Consider the following 27099-nt stretch of genomic DNA (forward strand, 5'->3'; position numbering starts at 1 on the left):
AGCAGGCATGGTAAGTGCCTTGTATCCCACCATCTGCTGTTAGGATCTGGCACTCAAGGTCTTCCTCAGAACTCTCAGGGTTTGAGGGGAGCCTTGAAAGCAAGGAAAGGAGACAAACCATCTCTCATAGTGCCTCACCACTTTCTAGTCTCAGCTGCTTCATGTCATCGCCAGCTCTTTATAATGTCAGTCATATTAATACTTTTAGCCCTTCTAATTGGTATCATGATTTTTGTTTACATTTATTTTGGAGAAAGGCTTGCCAACTATTGAAATGATCATAAACACCCTTCTGCTATTTTGTAGCTGTGTGTTTATATAAATCAGTGTTCTTATTGATAATCATAAAATCAAAATTTGCTGGAAGCCAGGCGTGGTGGCAGCACGCCTTTAATCCCAGAACTCGGGAGGCAGAGGCAGGCGGATTTCTGAGTTCAAGACCAGCCTGGTCTACAAAGTGAGTGCCAGGACAGCCAGGGCTACACAGAGAAACCCTGTCTCAAAAAAAAAAAAAATTGCTGGAGTACACATTAAATCAAAGTACTTGATGCATAGGAAGGTAACTCTTGAGTTCCAGGCCAGCCTGGTGGTCTACATGGTGAGTTCCAGGCCATTCAGGAATACATCGTGAGACCCTATCTCAAACAAACCAACTAATAAAACATATGGATCAACTCTGAAAAACATCAGAGATGCTCTATATCCTGCAGGATCAAATATTCTGCTGGGCGGGAATGGGGCATATGTGGGAGTATGGGCAAATGGGTCCCGAGGGCTCATTAGGCAGCTGGCCTTGCCAAAACCGAGAACTCCAGGTTCATTGAAAGACCCTGTCCTTGAAGAGGACATCCTGACATCAGTCCCTGGTGCTGCATGGCCCACAGTGGGATACATACACAGGAACAGATAAGCACATATATCCTATTAGAATACAGCGGCGTTCTCATCTGTAATAAATGCTTAAGTTTACATGTACATTGAAGAAGTGCTTTAAAATAAATATCTTTATAAGTGTTTGGTTTGGCCAGATATGGTGGCTCATTCCTCTACTCCCATCCCTTGGGAGGCAGAGGTGGGTGGCTCTCTATGAGTTCGAGGTGATCTTGGCCTATATAGTAAGCTCCAGGCCAGCCAGGGTTATATATGACTGATCGTCTTTCCCTCCCCACAGAAAACACCAAAACCAGCCACAAAAGCCAAACAAAGCAACATAAGTGTTGGATTTGTATGCTTACTTTACATACCTGGATAGCTAGGTGTAAAAAGTTAGATCTAGCCATGTTATAGATAGATGCTAGAGTCACATGGCAGAGCCTCAAACCTGCCCTAGGCAGTGCGCAGGACAACACAACGGTGTCAACAGTAATGGGAGGGCATTTCTTGTTCTTGACACCCTTTGTCCTTGAACTGTGTTTGTCTAGATACTCACCTAGTTATCATTTCCATAGTTTTCTGTACATCACCTACAATGCCTCAAATTAATATTTAATGAAATGGCTCTTTGCCATATTTATAGTACAAAGCATTTTGAACCCTTAGGAATTTATCCCGTAATTACAGACACATATGTCAAATAAGATATGTAAATGTTATAAAGACTGTTTCCCATTAAATGTATTGCAAGTTTAGACATAGAATGAATTAGAACGCAAAATGTTCCCATGCCTCTAGTCTGGGGCCTCTGTTTAGAAGCTCTTGGCTAGAATGTCCACTTTATCCTATGCAGCTTAAGTCCAGACTCTCAACCTTTCCACTCTCCCTGACCTGAATGAACTCCTTTTGTGCATCAGTGAGAGAACACTGCGTCCCATCGCCTGCACCCAGGGGCCACCATATTGGTGTGACGTTCTTTATGACCACGTGCCTCTCTTACCAGAGCTAAAGCAGGTGCATCCACTGCCCTTCGTTCCTGGGGAAGAAACTAGGGGTCTCAGCTTCACCTCTATGTTGGCACCGGCTTCTGGAGCCCCTCACAGCCTGCTCGATCTGCATAGCTCTGCTCCTCCCACGGGCCCGCGTTGTGGTTTCTTTTTTAATGGGAGAGATGGGATCTCTCTATCACACATACACAGATTGGAATAAAGCTCAGATTTGCAGTCCTTGGTATGAATTACTGAGTGCAGAACTCTATGCATACTGGGGTAATTTCTGTCACATCCCTGTGACATACGGGTCGATGCGGCAGGTTCCCGAGCAGCGCGCCTGACTCTACGCAACCTAGGGCGGAGTGTGAGAGGGGCCAGCGGCTCCCGGGGCGCACTCGCGCCCGTCGTGACCTTGGACCCCCGCTCAGTCCGCGAACGCGCGCGGCCCCACGCCAACTCCTCACTCCGCCCCGGGTTTTCCGCGCCGCCGCGGCCAACCTGCGTCGCGCGACGACGCCGGACGTGCGGGCGCTCGGCGGCGCGGCTCCCCATTGGCCGGCCTCGGTAGCCCCACTGCGTGCGCCGCGCCCATTGGTCGGCGTGCCCGTCCGTCGTAGGGCCGGCGCGCGGCCGTGCGAGCTCCCGCCCTCGCAGCTCTCCTCGCCGGCCGGCGGTCTCCGCGACCGTGCTCGGCTCGCGCGGCCCACGACCGCGCCCGGGCCTCGGCCCGCTAGGGCGCCCGCGCGGATCGGCCAGGCCTCGCAGGCGATGGCGGCCGCGGCGGCGCTCTCGGGCGCGGGCGCCCCTCCCGCGGGCGGCGGGGCCGGGGGCGGCGGATCCCCGCCGGGCGGCTGGGCCGTGGCGCGGCTCGAAGGCCGCGAGTTCGAGTACCTCATGAAGAAGCGGTCGGTGACCATCGGCCGCAACTCATCGCAGGGCTCGGTAGATGTGAGCATGGGCCACTCGAGCTTCATCTCGCGGCGCCACCTGGAGATCTTCACGCCCCCGGGCGGCGGCCATAGCGCGGCCGCCCCGGAACCCGCGCAGCCCCGGCCGGACGCGGGCGGCGACTTCTACCTGCGCTGTCTCGGCAAGAACGGCGTGTTCGTGGACGGGGTGTTCCAGCGGCGGGGGGCGCCGCCGCTGCAGCTGCCGCGCGTGTGAGTGGCGGGAGGGGGGCAGTGTCCTGGACCTGACCCACGGTGGCTACCCAAGAGCAGGGAGGGACCCTGACCCACAGCAGCCACCCCCGGGGAGGGGCGGGACCCGCACTCAGACCCACTGCCCATCATCAGGCAGGACGCAGAAGACCCACGTCAGCTACCCATGAGCAGGGTCAGACCCTGGACAAGACCTGGTCCCCATCAGGGAGGGATCCTGATCCGCTATCCGGGAGCAAGGAAGGCTAGACTCACCACCAGGACCCATTCACTGCCCATAACCAAGACCTGACTGATTCTGACCTACCCTAGTTTAATGCCCACGACCATCACTGGGATCACAGCCCCCCAGCGCTCCACCCGGAGTATTTAACATGCTGGCCCACTCCTGTCTGCCCTCCTACTGCCAGGTCCCCTGCACTGGTATTCTAACCCACGGCCCTTTGTCCAGTCTGACATGGGACTCTCAGAACACAGACCATCATTTCTGCCATCAACCCTCAGCCCTCCCTGCCATCATCACCAGCGTTGGTGGGTGGAAGTTTTATGGGTGCTCTGTGCCTAACCATCAGGGAGGAGGCACCCAAGGGAGATGCTAAGATGTGTGTGGTGGAGAACTATCTAAAATGAAGGGTAGATACCTGGTACCTTTTTTTTTTTTTTTTTTTTTTTTTTAAATTCACGTTTCAGTAGCAAGATATTTTGGAGGTAGCGTCTTAAGCCTAACAATTCTCTTTCCCCAGTGTTTTTGTAGCCTAAAAACTGAAAACTCCCAAACATGAAGGATTAGAAGCCTGTCTGTCCAGAACCTTAGAAATCTGGGAAAACTGGATACTAATTTCAACCAAGTAATCTTTAAAAAGCATTTTTAGCCAGGTGGAGTGTATTCAACCTGTAATCCCAGCACCCTAGAGGCTGAGACAGTAGAAATTTGAGTTCCAGGGTAGGTTAGACTGTGGAGTAAACTCTAGAATAGTTTGGGTTGCATGCTGAGACGTCGTCTCATAAAACAACAACAACAACAACAAAAAAACAGAACAAAGGGTGTTTGGTTTTTAAGGAATTATTACAAGATTGTGTAGAATAATTACAAAATTATTACAAGGAAGCCTCATAGGGAACTGTCAATCACAGCACAAAACAATTTCAATTTGGTTCTGTGGTTGGATAAACTTACTGTTTATTGTGCTTGAAAAACAACTTTGCTTTCCAGGAAATGCTAAGTATTCCTCAGGGTCCCTCTCTAGATCAGTGCTAGTAGAGCTTTTGCCACAGACTGAAGGTTTTTTAATTGCTTTCAGTTTTTGGAGATAATAGCAAGAGCTGTGTTAACTTAGGTTTGATGTGTCTGTACTCCATATTTCTTAGCTTTGGGAGGGTGTCCCAGCATGCACCACTGTGCTTGGCTACAAAGTTCATTTATTTGTTTGTTTGTTTATTTATTTAAAAATATTAACAGTCTCTGGTTAATAGCACTTGTTGCTCTTGCAGAGGACTTAGCGTCAGTTCTTAGCATTACCACTCAAAACTATTTGTAACTATAGCTCTAGGCATCAGATACCCTCTTTGAATGCTGTGGTCACCAGTCATGCACATAGTACACAAACATATGTGTGGGCAAATACTCATACACATGAAATAGAATAAATTTAAAATGACATTTATTGCCAGGTGTAGTGGTACACACCTTTAATTCCAGTACTTAAGAGGCAGAGGCAGGTGGATCTCTGAGTTCAAGGACAGCCTGCTCTACGTAGAAAGTTCATTTTGTTTATATCTGTGCCTTGCTTGCATTTGCTACAGCACAATGGAGGCCAGAGGACAACTTGCTGGAGTCAGTTCTTTCCGCTGTGTGGGTCCTGGGTGTCAGACTCAGATCATCAGATGTGGCAGCATGGGCCCTTACCAGTAATTTGTCTTGCTGGCCTACAAGCTATTTTTTATTGTTATTTTTAAATTTCAAATTAAATTAAAAACTTAGATTAAAACTTGTGAGTATGTGTCTGTGTTGGCGTGTACACGTGAGGTAGGAGCCGTCAGAGGATCCCTCGGTAGCTAAGTTAAAGGTTGTTACGAGCCATCGGACATAGGTGCTGGGAGCCAGCTCCCAGAATACGTCTGTGCACCACGTGTGCCTGGTGCCGTCACAGGCCAGAAGAGGACTTGGCATTCCTTGGAGCTGGAATACGGTTTTGAGCCACTGTGTGGGTCCTGGGATTTGAACCTGGGTCCTTTGGAAGAACAGTCAATGCTCTTAACTGCAGAACCAACTCTGGCCACCCAAAATCTTTTTAAGTTTAAACAAATAGGTATCCGCACACACTTAAAAGAGTGTATAATGGAAGAATTGTGCTGAGGCTGACAGTCTAACTATGACAAGGTGACCTTGAACTGGGGACCTTACTGCCTCCACCTAGGAACTGGTATACCCTACAGCCGGTGTAAATACTCTTGTTATTTTGTTTTCAAATACATTGCTTCCTGGGTAGTCTAGGTAAACTTGGCCTTGAACTCTTAGTCTTCCACCCCAGCTTTTTTTTCCCTCTGGAGACAGGGTTTCTCTGTGTAGCCGTTGTCTTGGAACTTGATCTGTAGACCAGGCTTGCCTCACTCAGAGATCTTCTGCCTCTGTCTCCAAGTGCTGGGATTAAAGATGTGCACCACCACTGCCCAGCATCCACTAACCCTGAGTGCTGGGATCCATGAGCTACCATGACTGACTCACTCTGCTTGCAAGTATTCTTAATGTTTCTGTCTATGGCTGGCCTTATATCTGTTTGTTTTTGAAGTCAGGGTATCTTTGTAGCCCTGGGTGACCTGGAACTTGCTCTGACTCTATAGATCAGGCTGGCCTGGAACTCAGAGATCTGCCTACTCTGCCTCTAGAGTGCTGGGATTAAGGGTGTGCACTGCCGCCGTACTGGTTGATCTTGTATTTAAACCACCACAATTTTATCCTAGTCCAGTTCTTATGTTTGCATTTTGTAGTTTACTTTAACAATTCAGAGAGGTGCCAGCATCTTAGTGCAAGCCTTTAATCCCACCCAGCACTTGGGAAGAAGAGGCGGGAGGATCTCTCTTGAGTTCTAGGCTACCCAGGTCTACAAGTGCCACCCTGTCTAAGAAAACACAATTCAAAGGTAATTTGGAAGGATATGAAACCAGTAATTGTGGTTTAAAATGTGATTAGTTCATTGAAATAATATATACTGTATGGACTTGGCATAACAATTTGGATAGGACTATTTCTAACTATAGTTGGAAAAGTATAGATTTCTTTGCGTGGCTGGTGAGCCCAGTGCCCACTGTAGGTGTGTACTTGGGATTCGGTATGCATGACAACGACAGGTGCTTGTGTGCTTTCTTTTCTTTTCTTTTTAGATTGATTTATTCCATGTATGTGAGTACACTGTAGCTGTTATCAGACACAGCAGAAGAGGGCATCAGATCCCATTACAGATGGCTGTGAGCCACCATGTGATTGCTGGGAATTGAACTCAGGACCTCTGGAAGAGCAGTCAGTGCTCCTAACCGCTGAGCCATTTCTCCAGCCTGGCATGTATATCTTCAAAAACAAAAATCCACAAGATTCTGTAGACCCTTGTTTTTCAGCCAAGTATGCAAAGCCATGTATAAGGGAAATGTAACTTTCTGTTTGTTTTGTTTTGAGATGCTGTGACTTAGGAGAAGCCCTGGTGTTCCTAAGTTGGGATCTGTAGGGTCTCCTGAAGGTGGGTGGGTGGAGGGAACCTCCCAGCTTGGGAGAATCTGTACCCTGGAGCAGATGGAATCCAGCTGGAAGGGTGTGCAGGCACAGGTGTGGGTTTGTCTGTGTGGATTTGGTGGAACATGGCTTTCACTTTAGTGAAATGTCCCCCATCGGCTCAGACAGTTGATGATTTGGTCCCCAGTTGGTGAGGTTTAGGAAGTGTGCCTTGCAGGAATATGTCATTAAGGGCAGGCTTTTCAAATAAAAAAGCCCCGTCTAGTTTTGTATTGTTTTGTGTTTTTTTTCCACTGTGCTTTAAGCTCATGGTTCAAGATCTGATCTCTTAGCTTCTTGCTCCTGCTACCTTCCACCACAGTGAGTTTTATCCCTCTAGATAAGGATATGCCAAAATAAACTCTTCTGTACGAGTTCTTCTAGATGGTATTTCATCAGAGCAACAGAAAGGTACTAATACAGTCATGGAGTATAGGGTCCCTCGCTGTCCAATGACTAAGTTTAGTCCGAAGACTAAAGTTCTAAGAAACCAGTGTGTAGCCAGGCTGCAGTGGCACACACCTGTAATCCCAGCACAGGAGGCAGAGGCAGGCAGATCTCTGAGTTCAAGGACAGCCTGGTCTACAGAGTGAGCTCCAGGACAGCCAGGGCCATACAGAGAAATCCTTAACAGAAAAAGGAAAAGAAGTCAGTGAGACCAGGAAGTCTGGACGTGTTCCTATTGTTGTCATGGTAGCAGACTTAAATGTAACATCAAAATTGGCAACATTGTTTTGAAAAATAAGCAACTTTTAAAAATCTTTTCTCTCTAAAATACACGTGTCTGAGTATGGTGGTTGTGAACTGACATGGGGTGTTGGGAACCAAACTTAGATCTTCTCCAACCGCAGTGCATTCTCTTAACCACTGAGTTCATTCCAGCCCCCATCCCCAACCCTCAAATATGCAGCTCATATATGTATGCATGTATGTATGTATGTGAGTGAGACAGTCTTTCTACATTGGTCTGGAACTCACTGACTGCCTCCTGAGTGCTGGGATTAAAGGCATACACCACCATGCCCAGCTTCATGGTTGTTTTATACTTTGAAAATGTCAGGGGCTGGAGAGATGGCTCAGCTGGCTGCTCTTCCAGAGGTCCTGAGTTCAATTCCCAGCAACCACATGGTGGCTCACAACCATCTGTAATGGGATCGGATGCCGTCTTCTGGTGTGTGTCTAAAGACAGCTACAGTGTACTCATATACATAAAATAAATCTTGAAAAAAAAAAAGAAAATGTGAGTTATGTAATTTATTTTATCTATATGAGTGTTTTACTCTCACATGTCTGTGCACCACTGGCATACCTTCAGGGGCTGGAAGAGGGTGTGCGGTCCTCTGGAACTAAGTTACAGGCTGTATGAGCTGCTGCTCTTCAAGAACCAAACCCAGCTCCTCTGCACCCAGGACTTTTAGCTGCCAAGCTACCTCTTCAGCCCAAGTCCATAATTTAGTCAGAGTCCAGACTAGTAGCCATCATAAACAAAGAATTGATTTTATTATTGCCTAAAAGTAATTGTTTATTGAGATGGTTTCACTGTATAGCTTAGGCCAGTGTCTGACTCCATGGTTTCCCTGCCTTCTCTAGGGGTAGGATTACAGGTGTGTACCACCATGTTTTGCTGCCTGATCCACTTAATATACAAAATAGAGTACGCTTATTAAGAAGAGTGACTCCTCTTCTCATGTCCGACTGATTTAACTGACTCCTTGCAGTGCTTCATGATGCAGCCATACTCCTCACATACGTTTGACTTGAAGATCGTATTTAGTAGGGTCATATTTAGAGGCTTGTTCCCGTAAGTCAGGGAAAACTGGAGAGAGACTGCAGGCGTTCAGTTGGTGGCTCCTGCAGCTTGTCAGATGAGTGGAGGGTTCTTAGTGACTTGCCCACCCCTAATGAGTTGGACAGCACCTTGGTTCTCAGAGAATACTAGTATCAGAAAGGGACAAGTCAAAAGGGGCAGGCAGGTGGGAGTGGCTGTGAAATGGGACCATAACCTTTACAGGGTGAGGACAGAGACAGGATAGAGGATGGAGAGTAAGGGGAAGAGGGTCACGTAAGGATGGAGGGGTAAGATTAGAGTTAGAGACCTTGCAGGGTTACAGCAGAGACCCTGCTGGTCTGAAGGCAGAATGACAAGTATGAGCTGGAGGATAAATATCCCTGCTGGAAAAGACCGGAGCAGAGCTGAACAGAACACCCCACCCTACCCCCACCCCTTACAAAGCCTGCTGTCTGTCCACCAAGGGTTGTAAGGGTTTCTTGAGATGACCTTGCTTAGCAGATAGAAGCCTGGACTCAGGACCAGGGTCTTATGAAGCTACTGTCTACACTGCTCTGCTGTGCCAGTGGTTGCCTTTTGTGACTTGCCCTCAGGCTCACTCAGCACATGGGTGCTTTTATTACTGGTTGTGGACACTGGGGACAGTCACTCCCTATGTTGAGACCGCATTGCCATCTCGGGTTTGTTCGACATTTAAGTGGTGAGACACAGTTCCCTGCCATAGGAGGGCACCTCTGTCCTTGTGTCTTCTGATGATGATGTATCTGTTCTTTTGAAACAGGGTCTCAATATGTAGCCCTGGCTGCCCTGGAAACTGCTGTGTAGATCATAGACCATGTTGGCCTGAAATTTACAGAAACCTGCCTGCCTCTGCGTTTCCTGAGTACTGGCCTTCAAGGTGTGTGCTATTAAGCTCCCCGTTTCTTTAAAGTTCATTTCTGTGTGTGTGTGTGTGTGTGTCCGTCCCTGTCCATGTGCCACAGTACACACGTGGAGGCCAGAGAACTGTGGCTAGAGTCATCTCTACTCTGTGGGTCCTGACTGACCAGCCCTCTGTTCGATAGTGTGGGCTGTCTTAAATTTAAGTAATTCACATTTTTTTTTTTTTTCAAGACAGGGTTTCTCTGTATAGCTCTGGCTGTCCTGGAACTCACTTTGTAGACCAGGCTGGCCTCGAACTCAGAAATCTGCCTGCCTCTGCCTCTCGAGTGCTGGGATTAAAGGCGTGCGCCACCACGCCCGGCTAGTAATTCACATTTTTAACATCTTAAAAAATTCCCTTGTGTGTAAGTGTGGGCTCACGCATGGATGACATCACCTGTATATGGAGGTCAGAGCACAATTTCAGGAGTTGTTCTCCATTTCTTTGCCTTATTAAGGTAGAATTCTCTTGTGTCTACTTCACTGTATACTTCAGTCTGGCCTGTGAGCTTCTGGGTGATTGTTCTGCCTCCACCTCCCATCTCACCCTTAGGGATGCTAAGATTTGATATGAGATACTGTTTTGGCTTGCCGCTGTAAGTTGTTAAACTGCTAAGCCATCTCCTGGCCCCAGCTTTTAAATTTTTATTGTCCACCCGTCTGTCCATCCATTCATCTATCCATCCATCTGTCTATCTATTTCAGGACTGTGTTCCTCTGTGTAGCCTTGTTTTGGAACTCTGTAGGTCACGATGGCCCCAAACTTACAGAGATGCACTTGCCTCTGCCTCCAGAGGGCTGGGGATTAAAGATCTGTACCATCACCACCAGCCTTGCAGCAGTTTTTAAAAGAAAACATTTATTTATCTTCTGTGTGTGTGTGTCAGTGTCAGCAGGCTCTATGTCCTGCTGAAACATCAGTTTTTAGCTCTGAGGCAGCTCTATTTTGATAGTCCTTTGCATGCCTCTTGGCTGACAGCAAGGGCTGGTTCCTGGATAGGTGGTACCTACACTCCAGCACACTTAGCCCTTCTGGTTCTGGTCCCTTATGATTGGGGTAAGTGTCTGCATCACAGCACAGTTGTATTTGTGTCCCAGTTGGGACACAAACCTGAGGCCATATTTGTTTTGGTCTTAGTGCTTGGAACCTGGTCCTGAGGGGCCATGAGGCTTGATCACGCAGCGAGGTACCACTGTTGTCTCTGTCCTTTAGCTTCTGACTGTCCTATCTTCCAGCTTAGCAGCACTGTGGATCCAGAGAGCAGGGAGGTAGAGGCCTGGCCTGTGTAGCGTCAGCTTTGAGGACTGCTTGTTTGTTAGCCTCACACCTTTAACATGTTTCTCTCTTCTTTCTAAGATCTTATTTATTTTACATGTACAGGATGTTTGCATGCATAGTATACCACATGACTGCCTTGCCCACAGCGGGTAAGGGACTTTGGATTCCCTGGGATTAGAGTTAGAGAACTTTGTGAGCTGCCATGTGGATGCTAGGAATTGAACCTGGGTCCTTTGGAAGAGCAGCCAGTGCTCTTAACTGCAGTTCTCTCCAGCCCGGTTTTCTTTGTTTGTCTGTTTTTTGTTTTTTGTTTTTTTTCGAGACAGTTTCTCTGTATAGTCCTGGCTGTCCTGGAACTCACTCTGTAGACCAGGCTGGCCTCGAACTCAGAAATCTGCCTGCCTCTGTCTCCCAAGTGCTGGGATTAAAGGTATGTGCCACCATTGCCTGGCCAGCCCTGTTTTCTTTTTTAAACTTGTTTTCATTAAGTTTTACAGTTTACTCTCCTGTTAGGGGAAAAAGGAGCTACTGGTTTTTGAATTGCACTGTTCTATTTTTTTTTTTTTTTTTTTTTTTTTTGGTTTTTTGAGACAGGGTTTTTCTGTGTGGCGCTGGCTGTCCTGGAACTCAACTCGAGACCAGGCTGGCCTCGAACCTGTTCTATTCTTTAGAGAGAAAACAGCAGTTTCTGGGTGTCTTTTTGGTTGGTTGGTTGGTTTGGTTTGGTTTGGTTTGGTTTGGTTTGGTTTGACTTTTGAGATAGAATCTCTCTCTGGGTAGCTCATGCTGGCTTTGAATTTGTGGTGATCATTCTGCATCTACTTCTTGAATGCTGGGATTACAGGCATGTGCCATCCTGCCTGGTTCTGATTATCTTTCTAGAGGATAGGAATGGTCATAAGGATTTGACCTCTGCTGGCTCTCCCAGGACAATGTCAGGAAGATGCGGATTTCTTGTGGAGGGACCCTGATGCCGACAATCTTCCAGAATGACCGTTGGTGAAGAGGCACACTACTGCTCCACGGGGTGAATGGAGAATCATAATTCTGGCATTGGTTTGCTGGAGGTGGGAGACCAGCAGGATTGCCACAGAGCAGTTAGTGTCCTTGGGTCTCCTGTGAGGACAAAAAGAGCTGCGTTCTCTCCTTTGTCTTTCACTGGCCTTGGGGCTTCTGAAGTTCCTGGTTTCCTTTCCCTTCATCCAGTGCTTGGTGTTTCTCCAGCTTCAGTGTTAGGTGCTGCTGTCTCCCTTTTTACTTTGTGAGCCACTTTGCTGTCTCATAGCAGGTGCAGAATCAGGACTTATTCTTTCCTTATGAGTAGACTCTGGAATCTGGTAGGATAGTGCTGTGATTGTCCCTCTTGGCTTCTGTCAGTCTCTAAATAAATTGCATTTTATTTGTATTTTTTAAATTCATGTTTATGTTTATATATACTTGAGACCCAGGAGGAGTGTGCATTTGAAACTGAGCTCTCTAACTAGAGAGCTTTGAAAGCCATCTTGTTTTCCAGGTGGCACAGCAGCTCAAGGTACTGGAAGAGTGGTTGGTAACACACTGCTCTCAAGGATAACCTGGCAGTGGTATCTTGCATTGCCCAGTTTGGAGAGCAAGAGGGCTTCCTTGCTATCCACAGAACATTGTGATCTGTTGTCATTAGCTTCTTGTTTTAATTCCTCTTCTCACACAGCTTTTTCCCCTCTAGTCTTGCAGAGTCGGCACCAAATCCCAGACAGACTTGCAGTCCCTAGTAGTGGCCCGGCGTAGTTTCCTGGTGTTAGTTAATTTGTCTCTTTACTGCTGGTTTAACATTACTCTTAGGCAAACACGTTCAGGTGCCAATAGACTAGGATGGGGTTCTAGCTGGATGTGGCTCCTTGCTCTCCCCATGTTCTGGAAGGTTCCTTTGGATCCCCAATTGCAGAAGCACTGCACTATTACTGTCTTTTGTGAACCTAACAATTTGCACACACACACTTTCTACTGCAAGTTTTGAATTCCGTTTTCCTTTTGTGTAGGTGGAGGCCAGAGGCCAACCTCTGGTGCTGTTTTGTACATGCTGCAGCCATGTTTTCTCTCACTGGTGCTTTGGCTTTGTCTCCTCAGAGCTGGAATTGAAACTGCTTGCCACTGCATCTGGCCTTCTGCATGCACTGGGTGGGTGGCAGGCAGTGCTGCACTCGGGTCCCCGTGCGGCTCGGGCAGCTGATCCTTTACTGAACTCTGGCACCTCAAATTTTTTTAATTTTTTTTTTTAATTGCAGCTTCAATTTTCAGAAACCATATGTACCTGATAGTTTTATGTCAACTTGACACAAGTTAAAGTCATTTGAGAGGCGGTACTCTCAATTAAGAAAATGTCTCCATAAGATTGTGCTATAGGCAAGACTATAGGGCATTTTCTCAATTAGTGATTGATGGGAGAGGGTCCAACCCATTGTCGTTGGGGCAATTGCTGGGCCGGTGGTCCTGGATTCTATGAGAAAGCAGGCTGAGCAAGCCACGAGGAGAAAGCCAGTAAGCATCACCCCTCCATGGCCTCTGCATCAGCTCTTCCAGGTTCCTGCCCTGCTTGAGTGTCCTGACTTTCTTTGATGATGAACTGTGATATGGAAGCATAAGCCAAATAAACTCTTCCCTTCCCAAGTTGTTTTGGTCATGGTGTTTCATCACAGCAACAGTAACCCTGACCAGGACTTCATAAAACCTAATTATAACACCTAGCCATACTACCCAGTATTCACTCATTTCTCCCCTTCTCCCTTCTCTTTCCCCTCCCCCTCTCTGCTCACCCTTCCTCCCCTCTTTTGAGGCAGGGTCTTATTACACATAGCTTAGGTTGGCCTGTAACTCTATATAGCCGATGCTAGCCTCAGACACAGAGATCTGTCTTTAGGCCTCTACTGCCTAAGTGATGGGATTAAAGGCACGCACCACACATTACCAATATCCTCTTAAGTGTAGTAAGTTTTATCACACAGCCTAGGCTTCCTGAGACTTGTTGGTACTTCTTGGGTTAAATAAGACAGTAAACATGTACTGAAGTTCAGATTCCAGATATTTCTCAAAATTCACAAGCATTAAACTAGCAAAAGATTGTTCATACCCAAAAGAGTACTAATTAATTAAATTATAAGAAAGGCTCAGAACTCTTTGTATGCATAAATTAACCCCAAATTGTTGTGTCTTCTGCCCTAGCAGAGTAGCATGGTTCACCTATGTTAACTAACCAGCAGGAAAGAGTTGATTAAATTCAGTTGTAAACTGACTTTCATAACTCTTCTCGCTTTTGTCTTCTCCAAATGACTTCATTCACATAGTCACAACTGTAGGCACATTTGATGGTCACACTCCCCCACGGTGAACTCCCTTGATACCTTAGTTCCCTTTCAAACTGGGTTTGTATGTGGCTTACGGGAGAGAGATCTCAATTTTGCCCCCACAATAGCATCTGACTTCTGTCTGTAACAAAAACTGTCCTGGTTTCTTGCTTGATCCTCTCTTTCTGTTTGATGCATGGGGTGGGCTTTCTGGTAGAGGAAGGAACTGGGTAATAGAGCTGAGAAGAGAGCCCTGAAGATCCTTTGTCAACAAGTCTAAGCAGACTGGATGAGAGCCTGGTGCATCTTTTGGGGGAATTTTCGTAGAAAATCTGAAAAGACTCCAAGGTCGAGGTTGAGTTAAGTATTGTAGTGGTTATATTGAAGCCTCAAATGGTGGTTCCAAAGTAACTTGGAAAAAATTATTACAGTTTTGAAATAACCTAAAATCCCAATTCCAACAAGTGGTTGGGTTTTGTTGGTGAGTGTTTATATAAATGGTACCTGACCAGAGTCCTGACAGCTTTCAGCAGAACATGCCTTTTCTGAACCTGGAGAAGGAGCCTCGAAGTATCTAGGCCCTGTGTGGGACCACCAAACATTAAACTAGCAAAAGATTCTTCATATCCAAAAGAGTATAAACATTGAATTTCAAAAAAGCAGACTCCTTGGTGCAATGCCCTTCTATGCTCTGAGTGACAGATGCTCCGTCCCAAGGCTGAGTTAACTTTTGTTCGTCCACTAGGCACTTGTACTTCTGTCTGGTTGACTTTAGCTTGACATGGTCTTGTAGACACATTTAATGTGTTTAATAAGGGTTGGGTCAACACTGGTTGGGGTTTTGTTTTGTTCTTTAACCAGAGTTCTCCTTTTGGCTCCCTGGTTTACTGGAGTGGTTAGATATGCATTAGAGTCACCATAGCCATACTAAGTGATAGTTATCCAAGATACTGAGACTCACTCAGCTGCAGTACCAAAGCTTGTCTCCTGATTGTTTCTTAAATAGAATATGAACAGGTTTGCTAGCGACAGCTAGAAGAGTTGTAAAAATGCTATGTTTTGCCATTTCTAAACTGTTAGAGGGATCCTTTTCATGGCGGTCTGAGGTTACTTAGTGCAGAATTGTGTGGCTTAAAGGCTAGCTGTCCACCCTGGCTTTTAATGAGTGTGTGTGCTGTTCTTCTCTTGCACTGGAGCATAGCCTAAGTATACCTAAATAGCCATTCTGTGGCCTAGATGGCTCCTCTTCAGGCTCACAGAACTGTGACCTGTGACCTCCTGTAGCTCAAGGGACTTAATAGAGCTTAGGTATTTGCTAGTGAATTGTTCAATGTAGACTTTTTATTTAAAAAAAAAAAGTCTGTATTCAGTGCATGAGGGGGCACATACATGTATAGGTCAAGAGACAACCCATGAGAGTTCGTTCTGTCTCCTATAGGAGTTGCAGAGAGAACTCAGGTTGGCAGTGTTGACAGCCAGTGACGTCACCTGTTCACCATCTCATTGGCCCTTGATGGTAGGCTGTTTGTTTTGCTTTTTGTTTTTTTCGAGACAGGGTTTCTCTGTAGCCTCAGCTGTCCTGGAACTCACTTTGTAGACCATGCTGGCCCCTTCCTCAGATGTACTTGCCTCTGCCTCCCGAGTGCTAGAATTAAATGCTGTTTGATGTAGGCTTTTAAAATTTGACTTGGGGAATGTAGAGATAGTTCAGCACTTTAGAGCGCAGGCTGCTCTAAGAGGACTTGAGTTCGTTCACAGCACCCACACACACATTGTACATACACACAGATACATACATAAAAATCTTAGGACTGGCCATTTTGGTGCACACCTTTAATCTAAGCATTTGGGAGCAGACAGACAGATCTCTGTGAGTTAAAGGGCTGCCTGATCTACAGAGTTGCAGTCCAGCCAATGAGACCCCTGCCTCAAAAATAAATAAATAAATAAATAAATAAATAAATAATCTTAAAACAACAACAAAAGTTGGGAGGTAACTAGAGAAAATGACTTAGCAGTTACAAACATTTGTTCCTGTTGCAGCGGTCCCAGTTCAGATGTTCCAGCACCTACAACTGACTGTAATTTCAGTTCCCAGGCATGCACATGATTCACAGACACACCTACAAGCAAACCAAAACAGAAACACCAGAAAACCTTGGGGTTCGATGCAGACATGTTCAAGGCTATTCACGCTGGACTATAATTATCTTCACTCTGGGGGGATCTGGAGAGTCAAGCCCATGGCCTTACATATGTTGTATAAGTGTTCTACCATTAAGTGCCCATTAGACAGGGTCTCATTATGCAGACCAGGCTGACTCAAGAGATCTGCCTGCCTATGCCTCTCGTTTTGGGGTTGTTGATGTAGGCTGCCCAGCCACCTATTCCTGTTTTGGTTGATGATAGACTATCCAAAGTGGCTTTTGTTTTCAAACTGTGTGCTTTAAAGCAAAAGATGGCTGGTCCTGTGGAAGCCTGGGCAGATGTACATACAGTTTCTTTAAGTAAAAATGTATATCAGGGTATAAAACTCATGGTGGGACTTGAAAACCATTATTGGTCTGTTGGAGGAGCAAAGCCGTCTTGCTGTTGACCCTAATTTGATGCTAAACAGAGGGACCTGGTCTTCCCTTTGTTGCTTGCTTTTGCTTCTCCTACAGATCATGTGTGGTGTGACTGTCTCCTGTCTAACCTGGATTCCATCTTCTTGTCTTGGGCTAGGAGTAGGGTGTAGTGGTCTTTGTTTATTGTCTTACTCATTCTGGGTGATTGTCCTTGAAGAGCCCTGGGGAGACGATCCTTAGGGTATCCAAACTGGAGCATCTTCCAAACCGGGCCTTTTCCAGCTCCGCACACTATCTTAACTGGACCAAGCTGAATTTAGTGACTTGATAGCTTAACAGTTTCTACCTCCTTCCCTGTTTCTTATGTAATGCTGTCTAACTAGTTGAAATTAGCTTCTCAAAGATAAAAATACTCTTCTTTTTTGGTTTGTTTAGAAACAGTCCTAGAGTAGCCCCAGCTGATCTGGAACTTTGAAGCCCAGGCTGTCTACACACTTGCTGTGAGCCTCCTGCCTTTATCTTCTGAGTGCTAGGATCAACGAGAGTGTCCTCTACTCTTGTGGTTGTTGCTCAGGATGTATTCACCCACTCCCCTCCTTATTTATTTATTTATTTATTTATTTATTTATTTATTTATTTATTTGAGGCGGGGTCTCTCTATGTATGTATTCACCAACTCCCCTCCTTTTCTATTTATTTATTTATTCATTCATTCATTCATTCATTCATTCATTTATTCATTTATTTATGTATTTGAGACGGGGTCTCTCTGTGTAGTCCTGGGTGTTCTCATACTCTCTGTAGTTCAAGGCTGGCCTTGAACGCAGATCCAGCTGCTCCTACCTCCTGAGAGCTGGGATTAAGGAGTGAGTTACCACACTGGGGTTTCTTTTACTTGTCTGTGTGTCTGCATGTGCGTGTGAGTGCCTGTTCCCAGGGAGTCTGGACACGTACAGCTGGAGTTGTAGGGAGGTTGTGAACCTTGCACAGTTCCGTTGCTGGACCTAAATTGGATTCTGGTCCTTGTGTTTGTTAAACTTCCTTAACCACTGAGCCAGTTCTCCAGCCCCCGGATTTTATTCTGTTTGTTTTTGAGACAGGAACTCACTGTGTAGCCCAGGCTAGTCTTGACCTCTCAGTGGCCCTCCTACCTCAGCTTCCCAAGTCCTGGGACTGCAGAAATGATCCACTGTGTTTTGCTAAGAAAATTGTTTAAAGATTTTGTGTAGTAAGTCCAGCATCTAGTCTTTCTTCAGGACTGGATTCTTTTTGTTGTACTGTTCTTGTGTGTGTGTGTGTGTGTGTACGTGTACATTAGAGGTTGAACCCAGGGTCTAACGTATGTTAAGCATATGGTCTAGCACCAAGCACTGTACATAAATCTTGTTTGCTCCTTTGGTGAGTCACTTCTGTTTCTTTATGTGACTTAGGATTTTTGTTGTCGTGTTGAAAGCTGGTAGCTTTGGAAATCACGTTCACCTTGTAGTTTGTTGGTGTCATGCACCATGTGAAACTCTGATTTAGTAGCTGAGATATTTGTTCCTTAGCTAATGTAGCATGTGTCTGGATGGTCCCAGATAGAGTTCCTGAAAGCAAGGGTTCTTCTCAGTCTGACTGGGCTCTGCCTAGGCCCACCCCTGTCTTGTACTTGGCCTGGGAAGCCAGGAGTTGCTCATCTTTGTTCTAGTGCACACTGGTCCTTTGGAGGCTCTTGACTCCCAGAGAGGCTCTCACAGTCCCTGCTTGCCTCAGGGCACGTTTTGTTTTGAACTGAATGTGTTTGAGTAAAGCAGTGAGGGTTGTTGATTGGGCTGGATGGTTTTTTAGTGTTGTTTGTTTGTTGATCTGAGTTCTGAGGGTTGGAGCACATGTACACAACAGGTTTTAGAGACAGCCTCCAGCCACTGCAGGTAAGCTGTCTTTAAAGTCAGTTTTTCCCATGATAAAAAAATATTTGTTTTTAAAAATGTGGGTTCGGTGTTTGGTGGGATTATAAGGAATGAAACCAGTTTGGGCCAGTAATATGGCACAGTGGATAGCGGTGGTTACCTGTGACCCTGAGGCCTTCTGAGTTAGTCTTCTCAACCTGCATAGTAGAGGGGAGAACCAACTCTCCTACTCTGCGGTGGGCACTGCCTTCCCCAAATAAATAAATAAAAATGCAAACAAAGTTAGCCTAATAACATTTCTAGCAAAGAGCTAATTGATTACTATGAAGATTAAATTCTTTCTTTGTGTGGGCTGATACTATTCATCTGAATCTGAAGTTTGTAGACAATTTAAGACTATAGGGTGCAAATTTGTTTTTTGTTGTTTGTTTGTTTGTTTGTGTGTGTGTGTGTGTGTTTTTTAATGAGAAATTTGCTACCCAGATCTGGCTCTAGTACCTCATTTTGACAGGGTTGGTAATTTTGTTTCTCTTGGATTTAAGGAGAATGGAAAATGTTTCTTACCTTGCAGTGAGGGAGAACTTGACTTACTGTCCCATCTGCCATCATAATTGGTAGATTGTCTGTGCTAAGCAGACACTGGCTCCTTCTCTAGCTCCTTTCTTGGACCTGAATGCTGTTATGGGTCTGGATGATGAGGCACCTACTTGACTCTTAGGAGGTTGCTAGAAATCCTGCCTGCCGTATAACTAACCCTGGCCTTAGTGTCATCTCATAAAAAAGATGGTTGGGTGATACATAGGATGGGAGGATAGAAACCATAGAATCTGTTCATGAGGCTAAAGTTGGCATATAGTGGGAACAGTTGAACCTTGGGAGATAGAATTTAAATGTTGTCAAATTAATACATAAATGGTAGCTGATGAACTCCTTTTTAGATTGAAATTTTGTTTGTTCATATTGTGGAACTTGGGAAAGGAAGGGATCGAACCCAGGTCCTCATACTCCTCAGGAAAACATAGTGCATTGTGCTGTTTTAGCCCTAGAATGGATTTTTTTAAAAATATACTTATTTTTATTTTATGTACATTGGAATTTTGCCTGCGTGTGTGAGGGAGTTGGATCTCCTGGAGCAGGAGTTACAAATGGTTATGAGCTACCTACCATGTGTATGCTGAGAATTGAACCTGTGTCCTCTGGAAGAGCAGCCAAGTACTCTTAACTGCTGAGCCATCTCCCTAGCTCGAAAATGGGATTTTTAAGCAGCTTTGGGAATTGGAAATAAGAGATGATTACTTTAACTTCCCCATTGACCGGCACCATCCTCCTCCTCCTCCTTCTCCCCCTCCTCCTCCTCTTCCCCCTCCTCTTCCTCCTCTTCCTCCTCTCCTCTTTTTTCTTTTTGTTCTTGTTGTTCTGTAGCTGGCCCACTGGAAGCATTTGTGTGGAGCCGCTCCTACCTCTAAGTTACCCACACAGTGGCCTGGGTGTCCTCCTCAGTGTTACTTATCCTAGCAGCTTGGACCCTTGTCTCCTGTGTTTCTCCGTGAATGTTATTCCATCTCTCTTCTGGACCTGCTCTGCTGTGGCCTAGTGCCCACTCTTGGGCCCGAGATGGCTGTCACCCCTCTTCCTCTGCGTGCCGTTTTCTCCATTACTTGTCCACACCCTGCTGCCCTGCCGCTTCAGGGTTTCTGTTCCTGTCTGACCAAGCACCAGGGTTCTAGCCCAAGGCCTTCCCAGTTTTTCTCCTCATGCTGTTGAGGGAGGGGATCATCTGAGCAAATACATTTCGAGTTTGTATCTTTTAGATAGTTTCATGTTCACTAACTCGACTGACAGCAGAGATCACCTCTAATGAGCGTTTGCAGATTTTCAAGTGCACTGCACTTGGTTGTGTTGAGTGAGAAGAAACCCATTGTTGTAAAGAGCAGCGGTCATCTTCTAGGCTCACAGACGTGTAAGTGAACCCTGCTGGGTGTACATGGCGTGGAAGGATCTGCATGCGGTCCCTTCTGAGGTGTGCTTGAGAGATGAGAGAGAGAGAGAGAGAGAGAGAGAGAGAGAGAGAGAGAGAGAGAGAGAGAGGAAGAGAGGAAGAGAGGAAGAGAGAGTGAGTGAGAGTGTCATAACACTCTAGAGTTTGTTTCTTGTGCAACACATACGTTGTCTGTGGCTTTGTTTGCTTTGGGTCACATGTGTGTGGCAGGTAAAGCTTTTTCTAGAGAGTGGGGTTAAGTAAGAATAAAGGGCTTGTTGAAGAAATTAAAGATATAAGTGATTCTAAGAGACAGCTTAGACTTAGTCTCAAGGATAATTTACATTTCTCAATTTATGAACTTGTATTTATTATAAATTAGTAGAGATGGGTGACAATCAGATGTCACCACTCAAAGAAAATGTAAATTTTAAATGTGCACGAAGTGTTTTGCTCACATGCCTGTATTGTGTGTATTGTCTGTTTACCTGGTGCGGTGGAAACCATAAACAGAGATGCTGGAGTGGAGGGTGGGGCAGCCTCAGCAAGTGCTTTTAGCTGCTGAGCCTTCTTTTCAGCCATGTTTATTTTTTTAAGGTAGAGTCCTATGCAGCCTACGCTGTCCTTCAGCTCAAGTAGTTGAGGATGGCTTTGAACTCCTTTTCTTCCCTTCCTTCCCAGTGCTGTGATTATATAGAGTTATGCTTTGAAAACAAGTGATTCTATTAATGGACTGTATTCTGAAAGCACATGTTCCTCTCTGATCTGGATGTCAAGAACTGGGGTTGATCTGAGATCAGGAAAGGAAGCTCTAAGTGGAGGAGAGAGTTAGAATGGGGCCTGTTAGCCAGCGAAGGGCATGGTTGGCTGTCTTATTTCTTTTTTACTATTTGTTTGTTTGCTTTTGAAAATAGTTTGGCCTTGGCTGTTCTGGACTCACCCTGTAGACCAGGCTGGCCTCGAACTCAGGGATCTGTCTGTCTCTGCCTCCACAGTGCTGGGGTTAATGGTGTGCATCACCACCATCCAGCTTTTCTTTTTTCTTTTTAAAAATTTATTTTAGCCGGGCAGTGGTGGAGCACACCTTTAATCCCAGCACTTGGGAGGCAGAGGCAGGCGGATTTCTGAGTTCAAAGCCAGCCTGGTCTACAGAGTGAGTTTCAGGACAGCCAGGGCTACACAGAGAAACCCTGTTTCGAAAAAACCGCCCCCCAAAATGTATATTTTATTATTTATTCATGTATATGTGTGTGTATATATGTACACATGTGAGTGCAAGCACCTGTAGAGGCCAGAACAGGAAGTTGAGTCCCGTGTAACAGTAGATATAGCTGTAAGCCACGATGTTTGTGGGTGCTGGAATTTAAATCCAGGTCTTCTGTGTAAGAATAGCCAGTGTTCTTAATGCCGAGCCATCTTTCCATCCCCCATCATATTTATCTGTCGGGGGTGTGTGTGTGTGTCGGGGGTGTGTGTGTGTGTGTGTGTGTGTGTGTGTGTGTGTCGGGTGTGTGTGTGTGTGTGTGTGTCGGGTGTGTGTCGGGTGTGTGTGTGTGTGTGTGTGTGTGTGTCGGGTGTGTGTGTGTGTGTGTGTGTGTCTGTGTCTGTGTGTGTCTGTGTCTGTGTGTGTCTGTGTGTGTGCTGGCCGGTGAGAACTTGGCTTGTCTTCTCCCCACCTAATCCACCACTGTACTGGTATCAGGTGTGCATTGCCGTTATTTTGACATGGGTGCTAGGAATCTAAGCTCAGCTCCTCATGCTCACACAACCCTTTAATTGTCGTTGAGTGCAGGAGGAGGAGGTGGTGGTGGTGGTGGTGGAGGTGGTGGTGGTGGTGGAGGTGGAGGTGGTGGTGGTGGTGGAGGTGGTGGTGCTTCCTTCTTTTACCCAGAAAGAAGTGACATCAGCTAACCTTTAGTTTTTGGAGACAGGACTTTATCTTGTAGATCTTGTAGCTCAGGCAGTCCGTTTGCCACACAGTTGCCAAGTGTGGGGACTACAGGCCTGTGCCACCATGCTCAGCTCTCTTTGAATGGATCATTACTGTGTAGTGTGGTGTTGTGGTTGTGTGCAGTCATGTAGTCCTTAAGTCCCTGCTGGTCTGACTTCAGTGTGTTCATAGTCGCCCCCAAGTGTCAACTTCCAGATGGGTTCCCCTTGATACTTCCAAGTCTATTTCCAACTATCTGGAATTGTTAAATAAAGTTGAACATATTGTCAAAGCATTTGAAATGTCCTTTCTTGGGGCGAGAAGGGTTTTCGAGATGCGGTTCTCTGTGCAGCCTTGGCCGTCCTGGAGCTCACTCTTTAGACCAGGCTGCCCTCGAACTCACAGATCCGCCTGCTTCTTCTTCCCAGGGCTGGATTAAAGTTTGTGCCACCACCATCTGCCTGCTATCTTTCTGATAGATGGTTTTTGCACGGTTACAGGTTCAGTGTGTTAAGTAAAGGGTAAAGACATTTCCTTTAATGTCTCTCCTTGGTGACTAAGGGTCATATAAACTATGAGTCAAGATTTTGCTTAACAAGATAAGCAGCAGCTGGGTACTTTTGTCTGGTGCCATGTGAAGCTCTGCTGCTGGCTACCTAGCTGGTGCTGAGACAATGGCCAATAGAGGGTGGGCAGGAGTTCACAGCTGTGATCACTGGCACTGATTCTTGGGATACTTACTGTCTGTCAATAACGATAGAAATACTGATTAGTGGTCTAAGACAACAGCTTAGTGAACTTACTCCTTTCCACATAAACATCTGATTTTCCTTTTTAGCCAGTCAGGATATTTTAGAGACACCCTGTGAGAAGTGGTACTGTGAGGTCTGATGCTTGTGGGGTCCCACTGGAAGCCTCCAGGTCTGTCTGGTGGCCTCTGTGTGCACAGGGTGAATGTGGTGCAGCACTCCCTGCACCTTGTGATCCAGACTGTTAGACTTCTGAGGCAAAAACGCAAGGTTGTTCTCACTAAGTGGGGCAGTTGAAGGCTATAATTAACTCTTCTTCAATGCAGGTCAGAATGGGCTGCCAGGGGATTTGGGATTAGATTTTCAGGATCTTTGCTTTTAGAATTTAGAGAAGGGACTGTAGACCTCCAAAGCAAGTCGTCGACAGGAAGAACAAAAGGCTTAAGGTGACACGCTCTCTCTCGCAGCCCCACTCTTTCCCTCTTCAGGTTTCCTCCTTGGAGAGAGCCAGTGTCCTTCCACAGCCTGTGGATTGAGTCATCCTCTTCCTGCTAGCTACTTCTGAGTCCACAGAACTGCTCACCTGTGCCTTCTTTCTCACTTGAACATTTCTCCAATCCCCCTTGAATCACCAGGAGATAGTTACATGATTGTCACTGCCCTGCCTCTGCCGCTCCTGTGGCCTGTCACAGTTAGGGTACAGATGATTAGATTAGCATCCATCTTCACTGGCATTCCCCCTACACACACACACTGAGCCTTCTCAGCTCTGGAACAACTAATCTGAATTCTAAGCCATAGATTGGGCATCTTTCTTTTTGAATGCATATGAAATAAAGAATGGACCCTGAGGTGAAGAGTTTGAGTGGTATGCTTATGAAATCAATTTTTTTTTAAACAAAACTGGGTCATTTCATTTCTGTAAAGTTCTTAAGAATGTGAATTTAGTAAAATTTACTCTACAGATGGACACATAAAATAGTTTTATTTGGAACTATTATTGCTGCTATGAATATTCTCAACTGCGCTTGTTTAAGTTTGGGAGAAAAGATCTCAGGTAGCCCAGGCTGACCTAGAACCTATGTATCTGAGGATGACTTTGAACTCCTGAGCCTCCTGCTTCATTCTCAGGACTGCCGTGATTAAAGGCACATACCACCGTACCTAGACTTTGGGATGTAGATTTTTAAAATGTGTTATCTCTGTACTCATCTATTTATAGATAGAGGTTTTTACTACTCCTACCCAGACCTTTGTGGGTCTTTGTGACTTGAGGATCTTTTCATGTGCTTATTAGCTATTCCGGTGACATTGTAAAAACAGTCCTCTTGAGTTGAGGAATGGTATGAAGTCTTGCAATATAAGGAACCAAGGTGGGCTTGTGCCATTTGTCACTGCAAGTGCCTAAGAGGCGGAGGACAGCCTTGTTATCAGGAGTCCTGTTAATGAAATACTTTACCCAAAGTCAAATATGTAATTATCAGCTTTATTAGTGATTACGTAGAACACTCCTAGACATTATATTCATTTTGCTCAGACCCTGTATAGGTAAAAACAAAAGTGATACTTTGTTCAGTGTGTCACTTCTGTATTGATGTGTGTGCACCGTAAACTGCACAGAGTTATATGTGTGCACCCTAAACTGTAGTCTGATCTTTTGACATTTTAGGGGGAAAGGACACTACTGTTTGTTTGGTTTTGATTTTTGTTTTTAAGTTAATTATTATCGTTATGTTGGTAGTATGCACACTTGCCATGTAATATGTGTTGGGTCAGAGGACAACTCTCAGGCGTCTGTTTTTCCAGCCTTAGTTCTTAGGCGGTCAGACCCACACAGCAGAAAGCTATCTGTCTTGCCAGCCTCTGATCATTTCCCTGACTTGGTTGCTATTTTAAGTGAGCTTTCTTTGAAATATACTTTATATAGAACAGAACCAACCTAAGTTGAAGGAGCCCTTTAAAGAGCTTGATTGATGCCCATGTATATCCTGGCAGGCTGTATCTCAGTGTGGAGAATAGAGCACTAAATTTACCCTCAGAATCGCTGGCGGCATCTTCCTGAGGGAGCCCAGGTCGGCACACTGTGATCTCCTAGGAAGGAGATGAGCTATAGTTTTCAGGATTTCATTAAGTGCAGTCGGGTGGACCAAACTCAGAGCTTGGCTTTTATTTAATGATGTTTGTGAGCTGCATCTGTGCGTGAGTAGTTGGTTCTACAGTTGTTGAGTGGCACTCTGGTGCATGGGTGAACTTTTGTGCATCTGTGCTCCTGTTGCTGGGTATCTGTGTCACAGTGCAGCGATATCTGCTCTAGTAGTGTGGTGCTCTCTGTTCCACCATTCTCCCATTGCCTTTCTGTGTCACAGTGCAGCGATATCCACTCTTATCTGCTCCACCATTCTTCCCAATGCCTTTCCTTTGTTTCTTTCTTTCCTTCCTGGTTTGAAGCTAGAGCCCCGTACGTGCTAGACACACACTCCACCACTGAGCTGAGCCGATCCTTCCCTATCTTTGAACTCTTTATGTTGAGATAGGGTTTCACTCTCCAGCCAGGCAAGCCTTGAGCTTGTGGTCCTCTCTTGTCTCTGCTTTCTGAGTCGCTGGTATTACAGGCCTGTACCACTACTGAGCCAGCCTTTCCTACAGCAAATCGCCAGATAGAATAGTGGGTAGGCAGAGAGCTCTTTTCAGTCTTTGTTAAAAGAATTAGGGGACAATTGGGACTAAAGTTGAGACAAAATTGCCTGTATAAAGAAACTCAGATGAGTCATTCAACCTGCTATCACATTCAACCTGCTATCACAAGCCTCTAGGATCCTGCACCAGGTCATGAGAGTCCAAAATCAAGGTTCCCTGGTAGGTGTGCACAGAAACAAATCCATCTGTGGAAATGTATTACCACTAATGTTTTCATTCGTTCGTTCGTCCGTTTGTTCATTCATTCATTTATTTTATGTGTGGGCATTCTGAATAGCTGAGGGCCACTAATGTTACCAAGTTTCAATGTTTATTGACTGACTGACTGACTGACTGACTGATACAGTTGGCAGTGAAGGAAACGTGGGCTCTCTCTTTCTCTCACTCTTTCTCTCTTTTGCCTGGGAAACGAGGAATTTGTCTTTAAAAATGTATCCCTGTTTTGTTTTTTTGAAACAGGGTTTATGCAGCTAAGGCTGACTTTGAACTGGTAATCCTGCCTCCACCTCTGAAGGACTGGGATTGCAGGTGTTTATTATTACACCAGCTTCAGAATTGAAGTTTAAGAAAATGTTTTAGGGGGCTACAGAGATGACTCAACAGTTAAAAGCATTTGCAGGGGACCCAGATTGAATTCCCAGTAGCCTTGTGGTGTCCTGGGACTATCTGTAATTTCAGTTTCGGGAGATCTGGCCCCGCTTCTGACCTCCATGGGTACCAAGCACTCACTGGATACACAGACATATATGCAGCCAATACACCCATTCACGTATTAGAGAGGGAGAGTGATTTAATATAGATGCAATTATAGGGATTAGAACCAGGGAAGAAAGCCAGGAGTGGTTCCACACACCCTTAATCCCCGCATTCAGAGGTCAAGGCAGAGGCGTGGGGATCTCTGTGAGTTCAAGTGCAGCCTGGTCCACATAGGATTCCAGAACAGTGGACTGCATAGTGAGGCACTGTTTTGAAAGGGGAAAAAAAGACAGGGAGAGAAGATTCCCAGCCAAAACATTGTTAGAGGGTTTGCAAGGAATCTGAACTCATGAGACCCAAAGATTACAGGTATCAGTATGAAAGAGGTAAGAGAGAAGGAATTGGTCTCAAAACCTGGACTGCAGTGGAAAATAGAACCACTTGGGAGTCTCTGAGGAAACTCAAACAGGCGATGGTTTCTCAGAGGACAGAGAGC

The 27099-nt window shown here is 45.7% G+C and overlaps 1 protein-coding gene across 10 annotated transcripts in view; it reads left to right on the plus strand.

Annotated features, from left to right (window-relative positions):
- The first annotated feature begins 2489 nt into the window (after positions 1-2489).
- Foxk2 (forkhead box K2) overlaps positions 2490-27099 on the plus strand; it is a 49914-nt gene continuing 25304 nt past the window's right edge. For 8 of the 10 annotated variants that reach the window (XR_003949498.1, XR_003949496.1, XR_879734.1 and 5 more), the window contains exons 1-2: positions 2495-3025; positions 9359-9475. Coding sequence is in view for 6 of the 10 variants with exons in the window: in XM_011249218.1 (XP_011247520.1) it covers positions 2634-3025; positions 9359-9475 (509 nt within the window). In the remaining 4 variants the exon portion in view is untranslated. Of the gene's footprint in view, positions 3026-9358; positions 9476-27099 lie in introns of all 10 variants that reach the window. The other 2 variants (NM_001080932.3, NM_001363033.1) reach the window with 1 other exon arrangement.

The sequence above is a fragment of the Mus musculus genome, chromosome 11, assembly GCF_000001635.26.
Source record: "Mus musculus strain C57BL/6J chromosome 11, GRCm38.p6 C57BL/6J".
Lineage (NCBI taxonomy): Eukaryota > Metazoa > Chordata > Mammalia > Rodentia > Muridae > Mus > Mus musculus.